Source organism: Lontra canadensis, unplaced genomic scaffold (assembly GCF_010015895.1).
Source record: "Lontra canadensis isolate GAN:19392208 unplaced genomic scaffold, GSC_riverotter_1.0 scaffold106, whole genome shotgun sequence".
In the NCBI taxonomy this organism is placed as follows: Eukaryota; Metazoa; Chordata; class Mammalia; order Carnivora; family Mustelidae; genus Lontra; species Lontra canadensis.
Window position 1 is genome coordinate 3147938 of NW_022631100.1, and position 22215 is coordinate 3170152.

At 41.9% G+C, this 22215-nt stretch overlaps 1 protein-coding gene, 1 long non-coding RNA gene and 10 other non-coding genes across 20 annotated transcripts; 1 reads left to right on the forward strand and 11 right to left on the reverse strand.

Moving 5' to 3' along the window:
* Positions 1-214: 214 nt before the first annotated feature.
* Positions 215-5397, reverse strand: LOC116855746. 5 transcript variants are annotated; one of them, XR_004380431.1, is made up of 13 exons: positions 5379-5393; positions 4419-4468; positions 3776-3828; positions 3548-3580; positions 3324-3359; positions 3025-3056; positions 2659-2701; positions 2362-2395; positions 2198-2228; positions 1960-2012; positions 1067-1094; positions 828-881; positions 215-643 (listed from the first exon to the last, which is right to left on the reverse strand). It is a non-coding gene; the product is annotated as an uncharacterized LOC116855746 (long non-coding RNA). The 5 variants fall into 5 exon arrangements; XR_004380430.1 differs by having other exon boundaries at positions 219-643; positions 828-1094; XR_004380427.1 differs by lacking the exons at positions 215-643; positions 828-881; positions 1067-1094 and having other exon boundaries at positions 1665-2012.
* LOC116855818 lies at positions 712-788 on the reverse strand. Its single transcript, XR_004380443.1, has one exon. It is a non-coding gene; the product is annotated as a small nucleolar RNA SNORD81 (small nucleolar RNA).
* Positions 951-1028, reverse strand: LOC116855820. The gene has a single exon (XR_004380445.1). It is a non-coding gene; the product is annotated as a small nucleolar RNA SNORD47 (small nucleolar RNA).
* LOC116855824 lies at positions 1833-1912 on the reverse strand. The gene has a single exon (XR_004380448.1). It is a non-coding gene; the product is annotated as a small nucleolar RNA snR60/Z15/Z230/Z193/J17 (small nucleolar RNA).
* Positions 2076-2159, reverse strand: LOC116855819. The gene has a single exon (XR_004380444.1). It is a non-coding gene; the product is annotated as a small nucleolar RNA SNORD79 (small nucleolar RNA).
* LOC116855827 lies at positions 2468-2532 on the reverse strand. Its single transcript, XR_004380451.1, has one exon. It is a non-coding gene; the product is annotated as a small nucleolar RNA SNORD78 (small nucleolar RNA).
* Positions 2771-2832, reverse strand: LOC116855823. The gene has a single exon (XR_004380447.1). It is a non-coding gene; the product is annotated as a small nucleolar RNA SNORD44 (small nucleolar RNA).
* Positions 3127-3194, reverse strand: LOC116855826. The gene has a single exon (XR_004380450.1). It is a non-coding gene; the product is annotated as a small nucleolar RNA SNORD77 (small nucleolar RNA).
* On the reverse strand, positions 3426-3506 carry LOC116855817. The gene has a single exon (XR_004380442.1). It is a non-coding gene; the product is annotated as a small nucleolar RNA SNORD24 (small nucleolar RNA).
* On the reverse strand, positions 3655-3714 carry LOC116855829. The gene has a single exon (XR_004380453.1). It is a non-coding gene; the product is annotated as a small nucleolar RNA SNORD75 (small nucleolar RNA).
* On the reverse strand, positions 4125-4204 carry LOC116855821. Its single transcript, XR_004380446.1, has one exon. It is a non-coding gene; the product is annotated as a small nucleolar RNA SNORD74 (small nucleolar RNA).
* On the forward strand, positions 4587-17169 carry ZBTB37 (zinc finger and BTB domain containing 37). 5 transcript variants are annotated; one of them, XM_032838724.1, is made up of 5 exons: positions 4591-4840; positions 5372-5566; positions 6698-7657; positions 9336-9435; positions 14683-17169. In XM_032838724.1, exons 3-5 carry the CDS (start codon positions 6735-6737, stop codon positions 15169-15171), a joined length of 1512 nt encoding a protein of 503 aa, XP_032694615.1. In that variant the 5' UTR covers positions 4591-4840; positions 5372-5566; positions 6698-6734; the 3' UTR covers positions 15172-17169. The 5 variants fall into 5 exon arrangements, with proteins under 5 accessions (XP_032694619.1, XP_032694615.1, XP_032694617.1 ...); XM_032838726.1 differs by having other exon boundaries at positions 6701-7657; XM_032838727.1 differs by lacking the exon at positions 5372-5566.
* The last annotated feature ends 5046 nt before the right edge of the window (positions 17170-22215 follow it).

A 22215-nucleotide genomic window follows, 5' to 3' on the forward strand; every position in this document is an offset into this window, starting at 1 on the left:
TTTATGGGCTGTACTAGGGCAGCAAGGACCAGCAATGAACTTATGACCCCAACCGAATTGTTCTCTATTTAGCAAGCATGTGGGAAGTCAGGCAGGCAAGCGCACAACACATAGCACAGACCCTTTCTCAGTGCTACTCAACTTTTCCCGTCCTAAACCTTTTGTTAGGGTATTCGGACTTTAAAGGAGGCACAAGTGAGGGCCTGGTTTGGTCCTCGTCTCAAGCCTTATTGCGGCCTCCCACACTTCCTAATACAATGTATCAACACTTCCAAGAGACCCATCACCGTGGTGTGCAATAGCAAGTATTTTGCCGACAGGGATTCATTCAGCCCTAGAAAATTTCTGCAAGTCATACAGCTCATCCCAGGTCATGTCACTGTTCTAAATCAACACAAATACAGTATTCTAAACAAAAAGGCTGTAGTACATTCCTCTGCTTTTACTTTCAAACCCAGGACATCCTGTAAAATACACATGAAAAGGTCATTACTTAAACTGTCACAGGGTCTTAAACTTCAAAGGTGTCCTATTTCCCTTCTTTCATCCCATTAAATTGAAATAAGCACTCTTGATCAGATGGTTCGTAAGAATTTATTGAAATTGATTTCTTCTTCTATCCCATGAGCATCCATTCAGGTGCCTGCAAGGACAAAGAAGCTATTTTTAGTCACATTTCTGTGTTCCAATTCTAATGATATTTTGAGTACACAGAACATCAGATCTTTTATAATCATCAAGTGATCAGTGAGAGAGTTCAAGCTGGAGTGAGATCATCATGTATTCTGAGGTAAGACAGCAACAGTACTGTTGTTTTCAAGCCTCACCTTTTAACTGTTAAGCTGCTCTCATAACTGGACTGCTGCTCTCGCATAACTGCCCTAAAAGCAACAATTCCAAGTTAATCATGGTAAAAAACAAAAAAACATTGTGATACTTGTCAATAAAGTAACCTCAGAATCAAAATGGAACGGTTTTAGGAGTGATATCATTCTAATTCATTTGGCAGAATCACTACATCACTGGTTACATTCTAACTTCCCACACAGACCAGAGACCAACTTACCTTTAAATCTTCAGGTTGACAAGTCGGCCTGTTTGAATACGGAGGAAAAAAAGTCCTTCATTTAAAATTTGTTCTAAATTCTTCCCATTTTTAACTTTCTGAGAAAAGGGCAGCAAACCCATTCCACACATTATGACAACTGTGTAGGTGTCCTACAGTGTCCAGGCCCATACACCATATAACACCCTGAGTAAATCCTACTGTAAACTCTAGACTTTGTTGAGAACCATCTACTATAGATTCGTAATCGTAGCCAGTCTCACTCCAGTGTCCAATGTTGATGGTGAAGTGTGTGAAGACAGGATACACAGAAATTCTACATTCTTTTGCTGGGAATACTAAAACTGCTCTGGAAATGAAGTTTATTAAATAACTCATCCTGGCCTAATCTATTCAGATTTATATGCCATAAAAACTTCCTGGCAGGGGCACCTGGGTGGCTCAGTGGGTTAAAGCCTCTGCCTTCAGCTCAGGTCACGATCTCGGGGGTCTGGGATCGAGCCCCGTATGGGGCTCTCTGCTTGGCAGGGAGCCTGCTTCCTCCTCTCTCTCTGACTTCCTCTGCCTACTTGTGATCTCTGTCAAATAAAAAAAAAAAAAAAAACAAAAAACTTCCCGGCAAAAATAGATCAGACTGCATTTCTCCAGTTGTGAATCCTTAGAACTATTTGTGTTTGAGCCACTATAGTATCCAAACCTGAACATTTTCTGTGGTAAAAAGGTCTTAAATTTTCTTTTTCAAGGGTATGGATAGGATTGCTGCAGCCAGATACATCAGATAGGAGCGAAAGACAATTTTGCTCATCACTGCTAGTCTGCTGAACTATGGTTTCATCATTGTATCGGCTTTAAATTAACACTTCCCACAGAAACCAAACTTGGGATTTCTGTACCTTGGCTTAAACTCCCCGTTCCAGGCCTTGTAAGCTGCCCCAACTCTTCATACCTGCAGAAATTTAGTCAAACTTAGTAATAAATAATATTAAGTAGGTTTTTGAAGTTTTCCCAGTACTGTTTCAGTTTTCAAAAATCTTCACTCTTTTTCAGAGAGATTCCCATCTGTTTTTAATTTCAAAAATCATCACTAACAGCATCTTCCTAGTAACCAAGTAAGATCACTAGAATACATACCTTTATATAAAAAGTTCTTCAAACTCAGCACCTAACAAAAAGATACTGCTTTAGACACATGTCACAATAGCCAAGTCCTCCTCTCAACACCAGAAAACACTTAACACAGTGTATTTCAGAAATACAGACCAGACTTCAGATAACAAGCTGTTTTCATGTCTTACCCCAAGCAAGCCATCCATGATAGGGGCCTGTAAGCTAGAAAAGAAAAAAGACATTTTATTAAAATGTTAATCATCATCGAATTCTTCTCAGAGTTTTTGTACAGGGTTCTTCAGTGTTAACTTTGTCTACATGCTCATTTCAGGTCAGACATTTGATCAACATCATTTCAAAAACCCTGCTGAGAACATGCTCAACATGCATTCACTGACCAGCCACAAAACTAGTTAACTTGGTAGTTAAGCATTATCCTTCAGCATTCAGAGTAGTTTTGGACCTACTAAATGTTAATTACTTACCCCATAATTGGTCTGTCCAGACATGTTAAAGACTCAAGTCCACCTAAGAAATAATAATAGTTAGCAAGATACAAAAAATGAATTTTTTCTCTCACAAATCTATAAATGCCTGATATCAGGTAGAGCTAATTAAGACCTTCATGTTCAGTCAGTATTTGCTTATCATCATACAGGCTGGTTTTTACAAATGACAGTGTCCTAGCTAATGGTAACAGGACAGGATCTGGCCCTTTATTTAATGCATTGAAGCATTTCATGGTAGGAGTGCTTTCTGTGCATAAGGCAATGCTAAAAAGCCATTAGTGACATTCTTTGTCATGTATGCCCAGTTACCAATGTTTTTAGTTCAAAGTAAATTGTACTCACCCCTCCAACTTCCATCTCATTCTGTGTAATGCCTACAGAAAAGGATAAAGTTAGTGACATTTTGCTTATGCTATTATACCAAACCAATTTTACTATCAACTCAGATACATCAGACAAATGGTGTCTCTCTTCATGATCCAATCTGCTGAACTATGCAACCATCATAGTATGTTTTGCAAGTTCCGCAAGCATTTAATAGAAGATACCAGAGTACAGAAGTTAACATTTGTTTAAAAAAAGAAAAAGAAAAAGGAAAAAAAAGTACGGAGTAAATATGGAGTATATAAAAGGTTTCTCACCTGCCTGCCCATAGCCAGGGTGTTTAACTTCAGGATCTAGGAAGAAAAAGCTTCACGTAAACTTAGTGGCAATCTATAAATTCTTTAAATCACCCTTTTGTGTGCCTCAGTTAGTGTAAAGGTGGTAATAATTCTCATCATTCTCACGGTCAAGAGTAGCAAATAAATGTCATCATTGTGGCACTTTCAACCTAACTTCCCCTGAGAAAATTTCAGTAACTTACCTTGCCAGCCACTTCCGCCCCTTCAGCACGAAACTAGAAAACAGACAAGGAATATCCAATGAAACACACCGCGCGGCCAAGTTAATGACCAACTTTCTAACTACTTAAGCCTCAGCAGAATTTTTCAGAAATCCCTTCTGTCCACTACTCTTAAACCATCACGGGCTTAACAAAACCACCACTTCCAAGCAGATCTGATTCCTACCACGGCGTTTACCCGTTTCTGACCTGTCCATCAGAAGCCATCAAAAGCCACACTGCATTCGTGTCCGGCACCATTCCTACGGAAAAGATCAGCATTTTTAAGACACCACTTTGATCTAGTAAGTCTAAGCATGTCATTTTCCTACCATGTGTCCTACACCAGCCACCATTTCATGACTTTAAGGGTGCACTTCACAGGTTAGAAAAAGCGCACGGCACACCGTGGGGCGCCACGACGTAAGTAACGGTGCACCGCGGAAGGCAGCCGATGGGCACCACGTGGACTACCCCATCCGCCGGACTTCCTCAACAAAAGGCCGGAGGCGGCCCGGGCCCAGGTCATTAACAAAGGCCCACTCGGGTGACTCGGCATGCGCCGCCATCAGAGCCGTTGGCATTCATCAACAGTCTCAGATGTCCCTACCAACGCAGACTTCATCACAGGCAGGGAACGCGAGCCCAGGGGTTTCTCGCAGTTCAGCCCCCGCAACCCGAGTAGCAGTTTAGGCCGCGGCCGCACCCAAGGCGTAATCGTCCACCATCTCATCCTGTGAACCCTGCAAAGGATCGCGACCGGCCGAGAAATACATGTATGCATAAGGTGAACTGAACTGACAAGAGCTGGAGGCCTCGAGCGAAGAAGCCATTACGCCAAAACGACACTTACACGGAAAGCGCCAACTCCCAACCTCGAAAGACCGAGATGGCGTCCCGGCGCTAGTATATAAGGATGGGTTGTCATGACGTCATGACGCACCCTCCCCGCCAGCGCCCGCTTCAGCTCCTCCCCCCCCCTCCATCTCTTGCTCCGCCTCTAGCCACACCTCCTTCCTCTTTGCCCCGCCCACCTCGCCGTTACGGGCGGAGACACGGCCGCCCGCGTGACTCAGGGCTCCCGCCCTCCGACCGACTGAGAAGGAAGAGAGGGGAGGGGGCGCGAGGGACGGAAAGCGCTGGGGGAGGGGGAGGGGGGCGGTGTAAGGGTGAGTGATTTCCTTCCGGCACGTCGCCCGCTCCGGGGGAGGGGGTGGGGGGTTTCACTTCCGGGACGGTGTTCCGGCCCATTCCGGCCCATTTCCACCCCCGGAGGTAGGTGCTGCTCCTTGACTGGGCTCGGGCCCCGCACTCCGGTCCCGCTGCCCTGCACCGGGGCCGCCTTGTCCGGGCTCCGCCGCAGCCTGCTCCTGGGGCGCTCGGCCACTCCCCTTCACCCCACCCTCAAGGCACCGAGACCTTCCACCCCCTTGGCCCCGGGCCGGGCTGAGCTGCCGGACCCGCCCCCTCGCCGGGCCCCTCCCTCAGGACCCCGGGATGGGCCGCCCCCTCCCCCACCGCAGCCGGGACACACCCAGATACACACACCCACCTCTGGGCAGCTCCCCGCCCGCCTACGCTTACCGCCTGGACTGGGTCCCGGGGCGCCGCCCCCTTCTCGATGCTCTGCCCTCACCTGATTGCTCGCTCCCCAGCCTCGCGCCTTGCACCCGTCTGCTCCCCCGCTTCTCGGTGACATTTCGCCCTTCTGCTAGTTCTCGCTACCCACGCTTCCTAACGCAGGCTGAAGCCCCTCAGATACCGGAGTGGCCAGCCCCATGGCGTTCCCGATTCTCCCTCTTACAGCTCTCACCCTTCCAGTGCCGACGGTAAAGACCTTACTCCAGGGGCTTCCTCCTCACTGGGGAATTGCTGGAAAGAGCAAACAAAAAAGGCGCTGGTGTAGGCTCCAAAATAAACACATCTGAATTCCTGATGGCATCGACAGAGGCTCTTATTGGATTAAAAGTTTCAAAACAAACAAAAACGCTTTGGAAAAAGGTCAGATTGGCTAAAGTTGGTTCTTGAAAGCAGTTATACACTTCCCTTCTTACCGATAAGTGTGTCGTAAACGCGGGGCTGTACTGTGAGCTTGTCAAGATAAGTTCCTGAAATTTTAGATCTTAAGATAACTGTGTAATGTCTTACAAAGTTGCAGATTAATGGAAACATTGGGCTGTAGTCAGTGTCTTCCTGTGGAGATTTAGACCAACTACTCTCAACCACTGAAGGCTATTGGATGCAGTTACCGGCATAGTGTTTCAGTTCTTTTTTAAAAATCTTTTAATGTAAAAATATTGACCATGCTTGGTGAATGATCTGGGTTTTGGTTTTTTTTTTTTTTTTTGGTTTGTTTTTTTCTTTTTTAACCAGTCTTGGGGAATGAAATTTTAGAATCCGTATCATCACCACCCTGAAATTCCTAACTTTGAATTTAGGTAGAAGTAGGTTTACCTACTCATCCCTGATTCTGAGAGTGAACTTTAAGTTCTCTGCATCTTCAGTGAGTTCTGACACAGCTGTGGCATGTTTCCTAACCTCGAGTTTGATTCAGAGCCCTAAACCCAAAGCCTTTTGGTGGGGACTCTGACTCTTAAGCTTAGAAATAGTGGCTTGCATTCTTATGGGCTATTAGCGACCTTTTAAATAGTAAGCTTAACTCTCGAAGCTTGTAATAAAGTATTCAAAACAAGAGGGATACCTAATCAACTCATTTGTGTGTAATTACATTTATTCAAAGAGCTTACTACTACTTTCTCCTCCAAAGAAACGTCGCAGGATTTTATATTCAGTGTGCAAATACTTTATGACCAAAGAACAACAACAAAAAAGAACTGTCACAACTGCATTTGCTCCTTCTGTCCTGTTGAATTTATATTTTGATGTTGCATAGGTTATTAGTAAGGGACGTGTGGAAATAGCTCGAGTTTATAGAAGTCTATTGATCACATTTTGGTTTTAAGGGTGTTTGAAAAACCTGTTGGTACTTCTTTTCCATGTCTAAACGTAAGGGAATTTCTCTCTTTTTACTTGGAGATTTTGAAATTTTACCCACAACTAGTTTTAAATAGATTTGAATTGGAAAGCCTGAGTGAAATGCTAACTACTGATGATTATGGTTTCCTCTTTCAGCAGGGTTGAATGCCTGCCTACACCCTCAGGCACGACCATGGAGAAAGGTGGGAATATACAACTGGAGATCCCTGACTTCAGCAACTCTGTCCTGAGCCATCTAAACCAGCTGCGCATGCAGGGACGCCTCTGTGATATTGTGGTCAACGTGCAAGGACAAGCTTTTCGGGCTCACAAAGTGGTCCTGGCTGCCAGCTCACCCTATTTCCGGGATCACATGTCCTTGAATGAGATGAGTACTGTCTCCATTTCAGTCATCAAAAACCCCACTGTTTTTGAACAGCTCCTCTCTTTCTGTTACACGGGGCGGATATGCCTGCAACTGGCAGATATCATCAGCTACCTGACGGCTGCCAGTTTTCTGCAGATGCAGCATATTATCGACAAATGTACACAGATCCTGGAGAGCATTCATTTCAAAATTAACGTGGCAGAAGTTGAAGCAGAGTTAAGTCAAACGAGGACAAAGCATCCAGAAAGACCTCCAGAATCGCACAGGGTCACACCAAATCTAAACCGTTCCCTTAGCCCTCGGCATAACACCGCAAAGGGAAACCGGCGAGGTCAGGTGAGCGCTGTGTTGGATATCAGGGAGCTCAGTCCTCCCGAGGAGTCCACCAGCCCCCAGATAATTGAACAGAGCTCTGATGTCGAGAGCCGGGAGCCCATTCTTCGAATCAACCGAGCAGGACAGTGGTACGTGGAGACAGGAGTAGCAGACCGAGGGGCCCGCAGTGATGATGAAGTCAGGGTCCTTGGAGCTGTACACATCAAAACCGAGAATCTGGAGGAGTGGCTCGGGCCTGAGAATCAGCCTTCCGGAGAAGATGGGAGTAGTGCAGAGGAAGTCACAGCCATGGTGATTGACACCACAGGCCACGGTTCTGTGGGACAGGAAAATTACCCTTTAGGATCTTCGGGAGCCAAGGTGGCTCGGCCAACAAGCAGTGAAATTGACAGGTAAGGCTTGTTTTCCTTGTTCATCTAACCGCTGTTGAGCAGACACAGCAGAAGCAGGCCCTCCGTGTGGTACAGAGTGCATCTTCCTTGATGTTCTTAGCCAAGACAAGCTGATGTTGGGGAATCTGGAGGCATGCCAAAAGACTTGCATTCTTATTTTTTTTAAGCGGGAAGCTCCTAGTCATGAAGTATTCACAGTGTTGTGGGAACTATGGTAAAGTTAGACACTTCCATGAATCAGGATAGCAGCTGCAGCCACACTAGGATCAGTAATTGCCAGGGCCTCCTCGGATTTCCAGGCCGGGAGCTGATCATCAGCTGGGAGCCTGGCATCTTTGCCTTTCCGTTGTATGTTATCACACAGGTAGGTGGCCTCGGGGACTTTTTCTCTCCTTTGTAGAACTGTTTACTTTTCTTTGCCTCCACCCACCAAATTAGAGGCAGCATGGTACCAGCGCAGATTGTTCTTTTTAGTGTAATCACAGTAATTCCAAAGAAACTTTTTTGGATGCTTTTCCCTTTTTTTTTTTTTTTTCATTTGCCGTTTGATAATATCTTCCCAGTTTTTTGTTTTTTTTTTTAATTGATGACTGCTGGCACCACAAGCCTGAGAGTCTCTATTTTCCACCAGTGCTACAAATGCCCTATGCCTCACTTTATCTAATATATTGCAGATGTTAGAACTTTTTTTTTTTTTTTTTTTGGTGGAAGTAGCAATAATTCTAATCTAAGTAAACTGAAAGACAGTCTCAGGTGAAAGAAATATTACCAACTTAGATTGGTAACATTTGTTTTTTTCCACTCTTGAAAATAAACAAGGAGCACCTGGGTGGCTCAGTGGGTTAAAGCCTCTGCCTTCGGCTCAGGTCATGATCTCAGGGTCCTGGGATCGAGCCCTGCATCAGGCTCTCTGCTCCGCAGGGGGCTTGCTCCCTCCTCGCTCTCTGCCTGTCTCTCTGCCTACTTGTGATCTCTGTCTGTCAAATAAATAAATAAAATCTTTAAAAAAAGAAAAAAATAAACTAAAATTGCGTGAATAGTGAAAACTAAGGAAGCTGTTACTTTGGTTCCCACCTGGTCTTGAAAGCGACATGGGTGTCAGAGAAATTCAGAGAACATATCCCGTATCCATTATAGGTGGTCTCTTCTTGCATCCTTCAAAGTTAAAATCTCCTTGTGCACAATACTTATTGCCCCCTGTGTTAGCACTGTGTCCACTGTCAAAACTGTATCAGAAGTAATGGCTTTGGGTGCAAAGATTTTTAATCTCCATGATCTGTATCAGCAGTCTGAAATATAAAACAAGTTACTATGGGCACTGGGGGAAGGAACAACCAAAAGCCTAATAGTTATGTAGAAGAAACAAAATAGGAGACCCAGTTTTAATTTATGCTTATATCGTCTCCCAGTACTTACGGCTAGAAGCTTTCATTTAGCCTAGTTTCCCCAGGCCCTGCGGCCTATCTGCTGTGTCGTTTTGTGTTTGCTAAATTTACTAAGGCAGACCTTTCTTATTTCAGATCAGATCCTATACTGACTTGATGAAAGTATTTCTTAGTAATCTGTTTTTCTGGTTGTTGCCCCTTCCTCAGCCATGGGATAAAAAGGATAGACATCACTATTGAAGTTCCTTGATGCTACTTGTCTATCAGTCCCCTTTTTGCTCCTCTTCCAACAGATTTAGCCCCTCCGGCAGTGTTGTTCCCTTGGCCGAGAGACACAGAGCCAGAAGTGAGTCTCCTGGGAGAACGGACGAGCCTAAGCCCCCCAGCTCCCAGGTATGTAATGGATTTAGGGCGGCTGCAGTGGTCGAAGAAGTGCCACTGCGTGTGAATAGAACATAACGAGTAAGAAAGAAACGATGTAGGAAAGGTAACAGTGGCCCTGTTAACTACCGTATTCGATTACTTCTCTTCTTTGCTCTGGCTTGTGAGCATGCACGAAATACACGTTTGTTGGCAGCAGAGTTTGGGAAGTGAAAAAAGATGAGATTGTGGAACGCTTTCCTGATGATAGGAACCAGTCTGTATTCCTGACTGAAAATAATATAAATAACCCCTGAAAAATACACGCAGGTAATTTAGGACCTGGGATGGAGAGAGTCTGATTTTGTACTCGAGTGGGTGTAATATTACATAATTTCTGATTTAAATAGTAGCACATATTTGTAAATAAATTGTGTATGCACTTTTTGTGTGTGATTGCTTTTTTTGTATGCTGGTATCTTTTCATTTTTTTTTTTCCTTCCGGAATCTTTTGTTCGACCAAAATGTTCTAGAAAGGATAGGAATGATGTTTTCCATCTTTTTTGTAACTCTCCCTAGCAAGTAGTGTAAGTAGTTGGTATTTTTGTTTATTTGTTCTCATAAGTCTGTATCACTGAAGATTGATATTTCAAAAGATTGTGCGCTTACCAAGTAGAACACAGTAAATTGTAAATATATTTGCTCTTTAAAAGGGAACACTGGTGGTTTAAGATTGGATAGCTTCTGCATTGTATGATCGTATCTTATTCAGTTTTTATGTAAACCATTGGATGTTTATTGTGTCCACAGTATACTAACAGCAGTAGGACGTTGTTAGAAACTGTATTTATTGTACGTTATCATGCCAGGGTACCCGAAAAGGAAGGTAACCGTTAGAAGATAGTTTTTTGGTTCTAATAACGTGTTAGAGAAAATGTTACAAGCTTGGAGGAAAAGTAACTTCATTCATATAATTAGGACCCGGATTTTCTCTTCACCTCTCTGGTAGGAGGCAGTGACCCTGTGAAGGTGACTGTGAGGCAAATATATACAGCAGTGGGACAGGCCTTACAACCGCCGGGGTGGGTAAGACAGACTAACAGATACACAGAACACCAGCAGGAAAGACTGCAGTTACTTGAGGAGCAGTGCTGGGGGAGCGGGAGTGCTCACAGCCAGTTCTGACAATCAGTGTCCCCATAGCAAAGTGTTCTTCAGGAGAGATGAAATGCACTTTTTCAAGAAGTGGTTAGAAAGAGATAACTTATTCGTATGTAGATGGGATAGGGATAAAAATCGGAGTTCTGCAAGGGGGTTTCCCTGACCAAAGCAGAAGGTACAGGCTATAAAGCAAATAAGTAATACTATCTGAAGATGGTATTAAGAGCTGAGTCTAGGGGCGCCTGGGTGGCTCAGTGGGTTAAAGCCTCTGCCTTCCACTCAGGTCATGGTCCCAGGGTCCTGGGATCAAGCCCCACATCGGGCTCTCTGCTCAGCAGGGAGCCTGCTCCCTCCTCTCTCTGTCTCTGCCTGCCTCTCTGCCTACTTGTGATCTCTCTTTGTCAAATAAATAAATAAACATTTAAAAAAAAAAAAAAAGAAATGTATTCATTATAGGGAATAATTCACTTAAAAGGATAACTTAAAAGACTTAAAAATTAAGTACATTTTAAAAGATAAAATGATAGCATAGATAACTAAAATGCATTTACTTTCTGCTTGTAGACAATACTGGTATGATACTTTCCTTAAAGTTAAGCAGGAGGTTTTTTTTAGAGAATAGATACCCTTGAGATTATGAATAGTATTGTAAGTTTGTAATATTTAATACTAGTTAACGTTTACTTAGCTACATTAAGTACTTTAGCATATTAACTCATTCAGTGCTCATTGCAACCTAGCTGGTAGATGCTGTTATGATACTCATTTAACAGATGAAGTAATTACATAACTTGCTTATGGTCACACATTAAGTAGGATTCAGATTTGAACCCACATTTCAGCACTGTTAATTGCTACACAGGGTAATCACATGCACTCAGAATGTTTCATGGTATGTTTATTGTGTTTGATTCTCCTGAGAATCCTCTTGAGAGAATTGTTGAGCTGGCAGAACATGTACTAACCTTTTAATTTTGTGGATGAGAAAACTAAGCCTCAGAGAAGTTATTCTGTGCTTTGTCCAGGAACTTTTAGTGGGCTAATCCTTCGTTCTTTATAGGAGTTCAGTTTTGATTATCCAGGGAAATGGAGCAGAAAGAAATGTTATATAAAACAAATGAGAAATCATCTAAAACCTCAGGCTTACTATTCAACACTTGACTTCACATACTGCTTCCCAAGCCTGCTGAGAACTGCTTCTGTTCTGTTGGAAATGCTGGAGACACTGTCAGTTTACATATGTGAAAGGAGACAAAACTCATTTTTAGAAATTCAAGAAAAGGGCACAGAGTTAGTTACAAGTTAGATGAGTCTTTCTCCAGTTAATCCAGAGTGAACTTTTGCATTGTCTTCTCTTTGCATTGGTACATTAGCTTCTGCCAAACATCTGTAATTGCCTCATACATTTTTATACTGCTTATATACACATATAAGCTTTTTATTCAAAACATTACATTATATATATGGCATTTATGTGTATACATGTAATATTTCAGAAGTCAGCAGACTGAAAATATCAGTAATTTCTGAATGGTGAGATTTTAATAAAGAATTTTGAATGAAAAGCATTTATAAATCCAAAATGTTTAGGGGTACCTGCCTGCCTCAGTTAGAAGAGCATGTGACTCTTGATCTTGGAGTCATGGGTTCAAGCCCCAACTAAAAAAGTAATAGTAATAAACTTTCAAAAAATGGTTATAAAAAGTAAATCCAAGATTTTTATATGATTCATTAAGAGAAATATATTGTTCCCACTCTCAGCTTCCAGGTAGGAGGAGCCCTTATTTATTTCATATATTAAAAAATTTAACCATTTACTTTGTTAATGTTCATATTAGGTAAAACAAAACAAGGTCTTTAATTGATATTGATGAATTACTGGGTTTTTTAGGGGTGGTAGTGGTAGTTTGATTATATTAAGAAAAATAATCTTTGTCTTTTAGAGATATATTAGTAGGAGATTTATGGATGAAATTATGTCTGGAATTTTCTTCAAAAATAATATGAGAGGGGTACCTGGGTGGCTCAGTCAGTTAGGCATCCAACTCTTGATTTTGGCTCGGGTCATGACCTCAGGGTCATGAGATGGAGCCCATGCTCAGTGCAGGAGTCTGCTTAAATTCTCTTCCTCTCCCTCTCCCCATCCCCCTGCGGCTCACTCTAAAAAATAATAATAATCTGGGAAAGGAGAGGAATAAGTGAGGTTAAAGAAGAAAAAATTTTCCTTGGATGATAATTTTTGGGTGATTGACGATTCAGCATACCATTCTGTCTAAAATTGTTAATGAAAAGTTAGGAAGATATGTATACTTTGACCTTCATAACGAAAAATAAATCAGAAAGAAAAGGAAAGCTTTTCTTTTCAGTAATCTGAAGGGTTAGTGATGTAATTGACAGCAGCATTGTAATGCTACTTTTATAATAATTGCTTTTTTTAATGTTTTATATATATTTGTTACCACAACATAAAAGGTTTAACTTTGGCAGGGAGATAGTTTTAAAGGAGAGATTGGAGAGATAATACATACATCACGGATTATTCTACTCTATTTTATTTTATTTATTTATTTATTTTTTTTAAGATTTTTTATTTATTTATTTGACAGACAGAGATCACAAGTAGGCAGAGAGGCAGGCAGAGAGAGAGGAAGGGAAGCAGGCTCCCCGCTGAGCAGAGAGCCCCATGCGGGCCTCTATCCCAGGACCCTGGGATCATGACCTGAGCCGAAGGCAGAGGCTTTAACCCACTGAGCCACCCAGCCACCCTATTTTATTTTATTTTAAAGATTTTATTTATTTGTCAGAGAGAGAGCAAGCACAAGCAAGGGAGCAGCAGGCAGAGGGAGAAGCAGGCTCCCTGCTGAGCAAGGAGCCCAAAGCAGGACTCGATCCCAGGACCCCCGGGATCATGACCTGAGCCAAAGGCGGACGCTAACTGATTGAGCCATCCAGGCATCCCAGATTATTCTATCTTAATAATCTGTTTAAATCAACTCAAAACCACTACAAACAGGTGTATAAAGCAAGACGATAATACATCTGTGCGCCGTATTGCCAGCGTAACCTTCAGTGTAAGCTGTTTGAAAAGTGAATAAGCAGCATCATGAGGAATATGTATTGATCCTGTTTCTCTTTGTTTGGTTTTTGTTCAGAAATTTTATCTTTTGTTCCAAGGGCAAAATCAGAAACCGAGTCTTATGCTTCTTTCTCTGTAGTTATCTGTCATTGTCTTTGGTGGACAACGGTCAGTGAATACTTAATGAGTATCAATTTGTGAAAAGGGTACAGGAAGGAATAATTGAGTTAGTAAATCCATATCTCAGTCTTGTTTCCTTTCCCACCTCTTCTGCCAATTTGCTCTGAGGTCAGTTACAGTTTGAATAGAATGAAAATCCTATGTATCAGTATGGCACTAACATATTTTTGGGTAAAGAACATTGTTACTGACAAATTGTATCTCTTTTGTAAAGGTAGTTACTGCAGGATTAGATTTTGGTGTTAATGATAGTGCCACAAATAGAATTTATGATGTGTTTGCCACACATAATGTGTTCTCTGCCATCATATATTGTTATCATTGGTCATGTCACATGTGACTAACTTTAAATTTTAATTAACTGAAAACAATTAAAAATAAAAATTCAGTTCCTCAGTCAAACTAGCCATATTACAAAGGCTCAAGAGCCACATATGGGTAGGAGCTACTGCATGAGATGGTACAGGTTATAGAACATTCCCATCATCACAGAAAGTCCTATGGGGCCAGCACTGCCTAAGGGCCTACATGATCATTGAGAGTCCAGAGGATGGCACCACTGGCCTAAGGTTCTCCTGTGACTATAAAATACGATATTCAGCAGGGGTTTGATGAGCAGGTTGGTTGTCAGCCCAAGTAACTCTACTGTCTTGCTCTTTGAAAGAAATCTGTCCTAAGATTGTTCTTTGAAGTATTATGTTAATATCTTTAACTACATGTTTTTTGTAGTAATTACTTTCCTGTTTGGATCTCTCCTAAAAATTAGCAGATGGCTTAGTATGAGAAGTGAAAAGAGATTTGATCTCTCTTAATATGTATACTTAAGCATAAGTGTTCTTTCTTGCTTTCCTCACCTGGCACAGGTAGAAGAGTCCGCAATGATGGGAGTAAGTGGCTATGTGGAGTATCTCCGGGAGCAAGAAGTATCTGAGCGGTGGTTCCGGTACAACCCCCGTCTCACCTGCATCTACTGTGCCAAATCTTTCAACCAGAAGGGGAGCTTGGACCGCCACATGCGCCTGCACATGGGTATCACGCCATTTGTCTGCCGCATGTGTGGCAAAAAGTATACCCGGAAAGATCAGCTGGAGTATCACATCCGCAAGCACACAGGTAACAAACCCTTCCACTGTCACGTTTGTGGCAAAAGCTTCCCCTTCCAGGCCATCTTGAATCAGCACTTTCGCAAAAACCACCCTGGCTGTATACCCCTGGAGGGGCCTCATAGTATCTCCCCTGAAACAACTGTCACATCTCGAGGTCAAGCCGAGGAAGAGTCACCTTCTCAAGAAGAGACAGTTGCTCCTGGGGAAACTGCCCAGGGCTCTGTGTCCACCACTGGGCCAGATTGAAACTTTGAGGGGGAGGGGGCAGACCCTCTTCCCCTTTGGGCCGTCAGCAGCCAGCAGCAGGGCCCTGGGCTGGTACTTAGATTTACAAAATGCCACATCACTAGATCGGAAGATGCGCCCAAGATGTTGCCAAACTAGAGGATGAGCAACAGACACAGAAGCACTAGAGGCTCTTCCCCTCCTCCTTCCCACCTCATCCTTTGGAAAATAATCAAGCAAATCAACTTTCTAATTCAGGGATCAACAGCCTTGGTTTGTTAACTTTATAAGAAAAAAGTTTTTTAACAAAACAATGATACATGGTCATTTATCTACCAGTCATGTTTGAACACTGTACTTTGGTCCATATCATCCTGGTGGCTATAATTGCCCAGATCTGAAAAAACAGCAGGAGCCTTGGTCATCTGAACCAGCCAGCCACAGGAGAGAAGGAAGTAGTCGTGACGGCAATAGGGAGGAGGCGTTTCTCCTCTTCCTTCCCTGCCAGAACATGCAGTTTCACATTTGAAGAAAAAAAAAAGGTATCCTGGTGGTTCTTAACTGTTTTGAAAGGTTAGACCTTACCTTCGCTCTGATTAGGCATCTGACACTTTGCCTGATTGTTTCCTGTAAGCCGCCATCTTGGAGCGTGTTGTCGTGTGGGCAGCATCACCTGAAGCACTTTAGGCAACTGGAAGTGAAATGAGCAGCAGAGTGTTCGCAGTAGGTTCTGCTACATTTGGGGGCTTGAGTGTCCTATTGAGAAAGAGGGGAGCAGGGAAGGAAGTGGGGTTTTTTTGCGAATGTCAAATGGCACAGAGCACTGCCACTTCCTGGTCGGGATTTGTACCCCGTAGTGCTTAAATATCTTTGGGTGTTAAGAAATGGCTCTAGTCCAGATGAATTAATGTGTTAGGCTGAGTACCAAAGTTTCATCCAGTCTCTGTGGCTCCTCCTTTCACATAACAGCAATATTATACATCAAAAAGTGTCACTTTCCAGTGAAATGAGCCTGGACTGTATTTTTAAATCTACAGGTCTCCATATTTGATAACTTTTATATGAAGTTTTAAACACATTTTTTCTGCAATAGTGTGGTTGAAGAAATTCAACACTATGGTTCTTACTGCAACCACAATTCCATTTCCTTCTACACATGTAAAAGTTTATATTTTCAAGCCAATAGAAGAACCTCACTAAATCCATGTCTCGCGTCTGCAAACCTAGTAATTCATAAACCCACCATCAGCAAATTGCTGGTGACTCCAAGAGCTTTGCTTTTTAATAATACACTACAGGGCATTCACCAGAAAACATCATGCACAATCACGTTGCAATAAATTGATCAAAGGATCAGTTTTGATCAGGTTTGGTTACTTAATCATTCCTAAGATTTTTAAAACTTCAAGGGACCTTTTTGGTAATTCTGGGGATTTCTGAGATTCCTAATCCAGCACTGAGAGTCAGAAAAAATTTACCAAACATGTAGAGTTTTAGATGCCCTGTCTCGCATTCAGAGAATGGAGGAGGATTAGTAAGGGGTGCAGGCAAGGACATGCTTACAGTGCAAATAGAAAAGAGAAAAACCCATAGCGTATCCTAATGGATCTTTAGTGTTTTAAGAGTATTTAAATATGCAGTGGTTTGAGTTATTTTGGTGCGGAGGCATAGATGATTGTAAAAGAGATCCGGGGCAGGGCTGGTCATGCCTGCGCTGGTGAGCCATCTGTGAGAACGTTAGTAGCGTGCTCCCTTTCTGAGAATGCTTTGTAGTATGTGGAAAGGTGGGTGGAAAAGAATGGCATTTCTTTGATGACAGGAAGTTAGAGTGCAAAGCGTAGCTCATGAGCAATCTGCGAATTGTACGTACACACAGAGCTGCACCGTGTCCCTAGAGAGTGGTTATTTTCCCTTCTGGAAGAACGTGGAAATGCGTCTTGTAATAGGAATGGGATGATGCTACCATGTGATAAGAGCCTACCTTACACAATCCGGGGAAGCCGTCTTTTGTCTTTCGGAGACATAGACTGGGGCATTCTCCTCTTCAGCTGGGCAACAGCACGATAGGGCCATCTTAGGGGTCAGCTATGCTCTGTGGCATAGAAGTGGATTTGAAATTAGCCTAAAATCCATAGGGAAACCTTTTAGCTGGTCATCTAGGCTGTCCGTGGACAGATTTTGCCATTACCGAATAGGCAGGCGTGTGAGAAGGACAGAATATGCTGCTGTCGATGGAGCTTTCAAGCCTACCAAAAAAATGTTAAGTCCATCCTACTTGTGAGAAGTAGTATGCTGGAAAGTTCTTTATGCTTTGTTAGTTTCTTAGATTTTTCTGTGAGGAAATAGAGCTTTTTTAAACTGTTACCAAATTGTAAAGGCGAAGTGCAGTCAACTTTGTCAAGAGAGACTTTGCAGCATTGGTCAGTATTCCAGCCAGAGGATTAGCAACTGACCTTTTAAATGAAGTCGGGGCTGTTTAGTAGATGTGGAAATGCTGTGAGTGTTTGATGGATTCACGTCCCTTTTCATTCATTTGTCATAGGTTTCTGCTGTATTGATACTGTGAATAGAGTGCTACCAGGTCTTCCGGGACCACAGCAGCACAGTCATGTTTGCTGGTTCTCACCTCTTAACTGGCTTAGCCCAGAGCCATGAAATTCGTGAACGTTCAAGCCAGGCTAGCTTTTAAACAGATAAAAGTTTCTGAAAGCAATTTCCATGTTAGCCAGAAAAGATATTATTATTCTAAATAACTACCCAAGGTTCTTATTCAGGTTCACTGTGACATTGTCCTAGTCCTTAGCTAACATCACTGTAGGGTCATAGGGTTAGTAGTGTTCTATCTACATTAAGGAATAGCTGTATTGGTGTGTGCACAGAGGATACCTCTCTTAGGGACGTACTAAATGGACTATAGCTAATGCCGAAAATTCATTACCAAATCTTAACTTGCACATGTCACCTTGTGAAGGGAACTGCATTAGCAGTCAGAGCTAAATCATCATTAAGTACTTAAATGCCATGAAATAGCAAACACTGGGACCATTTTCATTCATTGAGTGGCACTTAATAGCAAAGGAGCTACCCAATATTGCCAGCAAAAGAAGAGAGATGGAAGTATATTAATCTGTTTTCATTCTAAAAGGTACCTTTTATTCTCTCTGAATTCTGATACCAGTATCTGAATATAGCATTGGCATGAACAGGAACACTGTTCTTAGGCAGAAAGGCTCTTTCTAATGACTTGTTCTCTCTTTACTCAGAACCATATTTACCTCTGAACCGAGCTGAGTTTTATTTTATGTAATTTGTCAACTACCCCCCAAGCCATCATTGTACCAGTTAAATCTAATCTTGAATAAGTGAAAATAAAGGATAAGGATTGGAGAAGAAGGGAGATAGCAGTTGAGGAAAGTTTTCTTATTACTTTGTTTTTTGGTATTTTTACATGTTTCCAGTTTCCAAAGATGTTATAACAATAGAAATAAACCAATTTCCTCCCACCTTCCAAGTAGAAATCTGGCCTTGGATGGAAGTTGGTCTGATGGAAGAGTGAAATCACGAGCCCCATCCTTAGCCAAGTAGTCTCTGGTCAAGAAATACTCTTAAAGATTTCTAGCTATTACTTGACACTAATTTCATTTAACTAGTAAAAATTATATTTTGTTTGGCTAGAAGATCTAATTTAAAGAAATAAAAACAACAGGTAATGGAAAGAAAATTAAATCGAGCAAATACAGCCAGTCTTCTTAATCGTAGTGGAAGGCATTTAATCAGGAAAGGGTTGGAATCCTGGAAGTTTTTCTCTCTTTAGATCCAACAGACAGGTGTGTTTTGTTTTGCTTTGTTTTGTTTTTCCTCTCCCTCAGATGCTCTTCTCATCTACTTACTGGTTTAAGGCGTAACAGAGAGGTCTTTATTGAACTTGTCTTTGAAAACAGGGCTCTTTACCTTTGCCGTTTGGGAAGGGTGCACAACACAGAAGTACTTTAGTTGCTGAGATTTAGAAATGGGACACAAAGCTATTAAGTCAGGTAAACCCCTGGGTTCGAGAGGATGCCCCTTAGCAAAGTATATCCCTAGAATTTATGAATCAGATCAGGGTTCAGCAGACTGAGGCCCCCAGGGCACAATCCTGAGGCCATCTGTTTGTCTAGAGAAAGCGATGGTGGAATGGGGACACACCTGTTCTTCAGGTATTGGTTCTACTGTGATGGCAAGGTCGAGTGCTTTGTGACTCAGACCACATGACCAGCAAAGCCTGAAGATGTACTGTTTGTCACTTGACAGAAAAGTTTGCTAACTGCAGAATTAGATTTGAAACAGTGACCCCCAAAATTGGCACTCCTGCCACTTTGTCTTTATAATAGTTTGGTTGAGCTTTTAAATTCGTGTTGCCATGTATGCCTCAGTTTCTTGAGAGAGTTTGCCATCTTTTTCCAGATCTTTGTCTTGTAACCCTCTCTGTGTTCCTTCTTAATGATACCCATTGCTTTAAAAGCATTTAGAATAGCCTTATGATCTGTCTTTGCCTTGAAGGTGCAGGTTGATTAAAGTTTAGGAGGTAGTTACAGATGTAACAAAGTAATTTAAAAAATAATTCCCGTGCATAATAATGTAGGATTAAATGAGTACCATGTTTACATAAAATACTGTAAAAAAAAAAGTTAATGTTTTTATAAGTTTTGCCATTCCTCTGAGATCACTTGAACTGATTTGCATAATAATGGCAAGAATGAGTTTTTTCCCATTAGTATTAAAAATTAACTTCTGTTATGAATAAGTGGTTTGATTCTTAACCTAAAATACTGTCTTTCTAGATTAGAAACCTCTACCCTTTCTCTGTACTACAAACCTTCATTTTCATTTCCTCAAACTCACTCTGTTCAATGTGGAGTAGTAAAAAGCCAAATCTTCTTCCCTTCCTTTATTTTTTTTTTCCAATGAATGTTTTAAAATATGATGAAATCTCTGAGGATTTCAAATTGCTCTTAGACCCATCTTGCAATTTCTGTTACTATCATTTTTCTAAATATGTACTGGGCCATTATTTATTTGCTCTCTGAATGTTCATTCTTACTGTTCAAATAGCTTATTTATGCCAGATGTGCAAAACATGGAAAATGTTGGGATGATTATAAACAGAATTCCTTATAAGAGGAGAATATAATCGTTCCCTGTATGGAAACCATTCATAGACTTCTGAGTTAAATTTGTCAAGACAAAATGTTCTAGGCCATGCTGACACAATGTAGTGAATTTGATTCGTCCTTTGTTGTCAGCTCAACCAACGCATACCAAGTTCAGACGAATGACCTAACCTCCAGTAGGGCACCTCTCTACTAGGCATTTTGTTCCTAAAGTTCCTTTTTTCTGAGTTGGACATTAGTAAGTATTATGTGTATGATATGCCCGAGGAGTAATAGACAACCCTGAAACTGTAAAGTTCCAGAATATTTGCCTAGGTTAGAACTCCCTTGTCTTAGAGCACTTAGAGTAATACAGCATTCTTAACATTGTGGAGTGTTGCTTTTCTGATTAATCTGGGATATAGAACTTGTGAAAGCAATTGAATTTAGAGAGCCCAGTGAACCGTCTGCCTCCAGCTCCACGCGAGTTCTAGGGAATAGTTGTCATTTCTGTGTGAAAGCATTGAAAACAATGTTGTGTGCCCAGCATGTGGGCATTATGACTTCTTTGTTAATTACCGGTATTATGTTTTGCCTTCTTTGCTTTCTAGAGTTTCTCTGTTTTCAGTCTTCTCATTTTTAGGTAGTGCTTTTCCCAGGACCAGTCTTTTTTACTTTGCAGTAAGTGGGTCTTCTTGCTCAGGACAAGCCAAAGTTGGATTTTTTTTTTTTTTTAAGATTTTTATTTATTTATTTGACAGAGATCACAAGTAGTCAGAGAGGAAGGCAGAGAGAGAGAGGAGGAAGCAGGCTCCCTGCTGAGCAGAGAGCCCGATGCGGGGCCTGATCCCAGGACACTGGGATCATGACCTGAGCTGAAGGCAGAGGCTTTAACCCACTGAGTCACCCAGGCGCCCCCAAAGTTGGATATTATGAGTCCTTTAAAACACCTGACTTACTTACATTCCAAAGGATGTAATTACTGACAGCAGCAGTGGTCTCCAAATCTGGAAGATATCTGCAGACTCTCCAGTTTTCTTGTGTAGGCAGACTTCCTTCTCCCTCAACTGGGAGGAACAGCAGTGACTTAAAAGGCAGTTATTAAGTGAAATGTGTAGTGTCTTCACAGAGTACATACGTGAATAAATTTCTTCTCTCGTATCTTCCCCATTATCTGTATCACAAGTACTTCCCGTCTTCATGCAGTTGAGAAGGGCCGGCTCACTCAAAGAGTGGAAGCTTTAAACAACAGAGCTGAGTTATAAAGGCAGAGCAATTCATGAAAAATAAAACTCTTCTAATGCTTGCTTCTTCATGTCTACTCAGTATGTCCTGTTGAGGAGGCTAGAATTCACCATCCAGTGAAGGGAGCTATATGTGCGGCATCTATGTGGACAACAGCACAATTTAATAAACTGTGAATCTTCGAACCTGAATTAATCCCTAATGCCAAAAGTCAGAGTTTCTCGTGGGAAAATGTTTCCTATTCTGTGAAATCACTTGTGTGATAAGTAGTATGCAAGAGACTCTGTTCCATAAAGTAAATATTAAGTACTTTTTGGTACCAGACCATGTGCTTGGAATTTATATAACAAAATGGATTTTAGACATAGTTTAGCTGTGGCTTCCTATATTGAGAGTCCTGAATCCTCTTGGCTAGAGTCTGGATAGATCTCTTTTTTTCACCACAGAGATCAAAGAGAAGGGGACAGACTCTACTGTCCTAAGTGCTTTAGTGGCATAATCACAGTTAATCCTCAGAATAAGCCTGTGATGTAATAATGGTAGAACTAAAAATAGTTGAGTTTTTCTGAATGCTTACTACGTGCCAGGCACAGATCCGTGTGTCTCACATTGGCTAACTCACCCAGTCCTCAACGGCAGTCCCGTCAGAGCGACACTGTTACTCTCCTTGCTTTAGGGAGGGAGAAATTGA

Bases quoted from the DNA above. Each gene is read 5' to 3' on its own strand.
- ZBTB37 (XM_032838724.1), top strand. From the start codon at position 6,735: ATGGAGAAAGGTGGGAATATACAACTGGAGATCCCTGACTTCAGCAAC. The intron at 7,658-9,335 runs GTAAGGCTTGTT...CTCTTCCAACAG, and splicing joins ACAAGCAGTGAAATTGACAG to ATTTAGCCCCTCCGGCAGTG. The intron at 9,436-14,682 runs GTATGTAATGGA...CACCTGGCACAG, and splicing joins CTAAGCCCCCCAGCTCCCAG to GTAGAAGAGTCCGCAATGAT.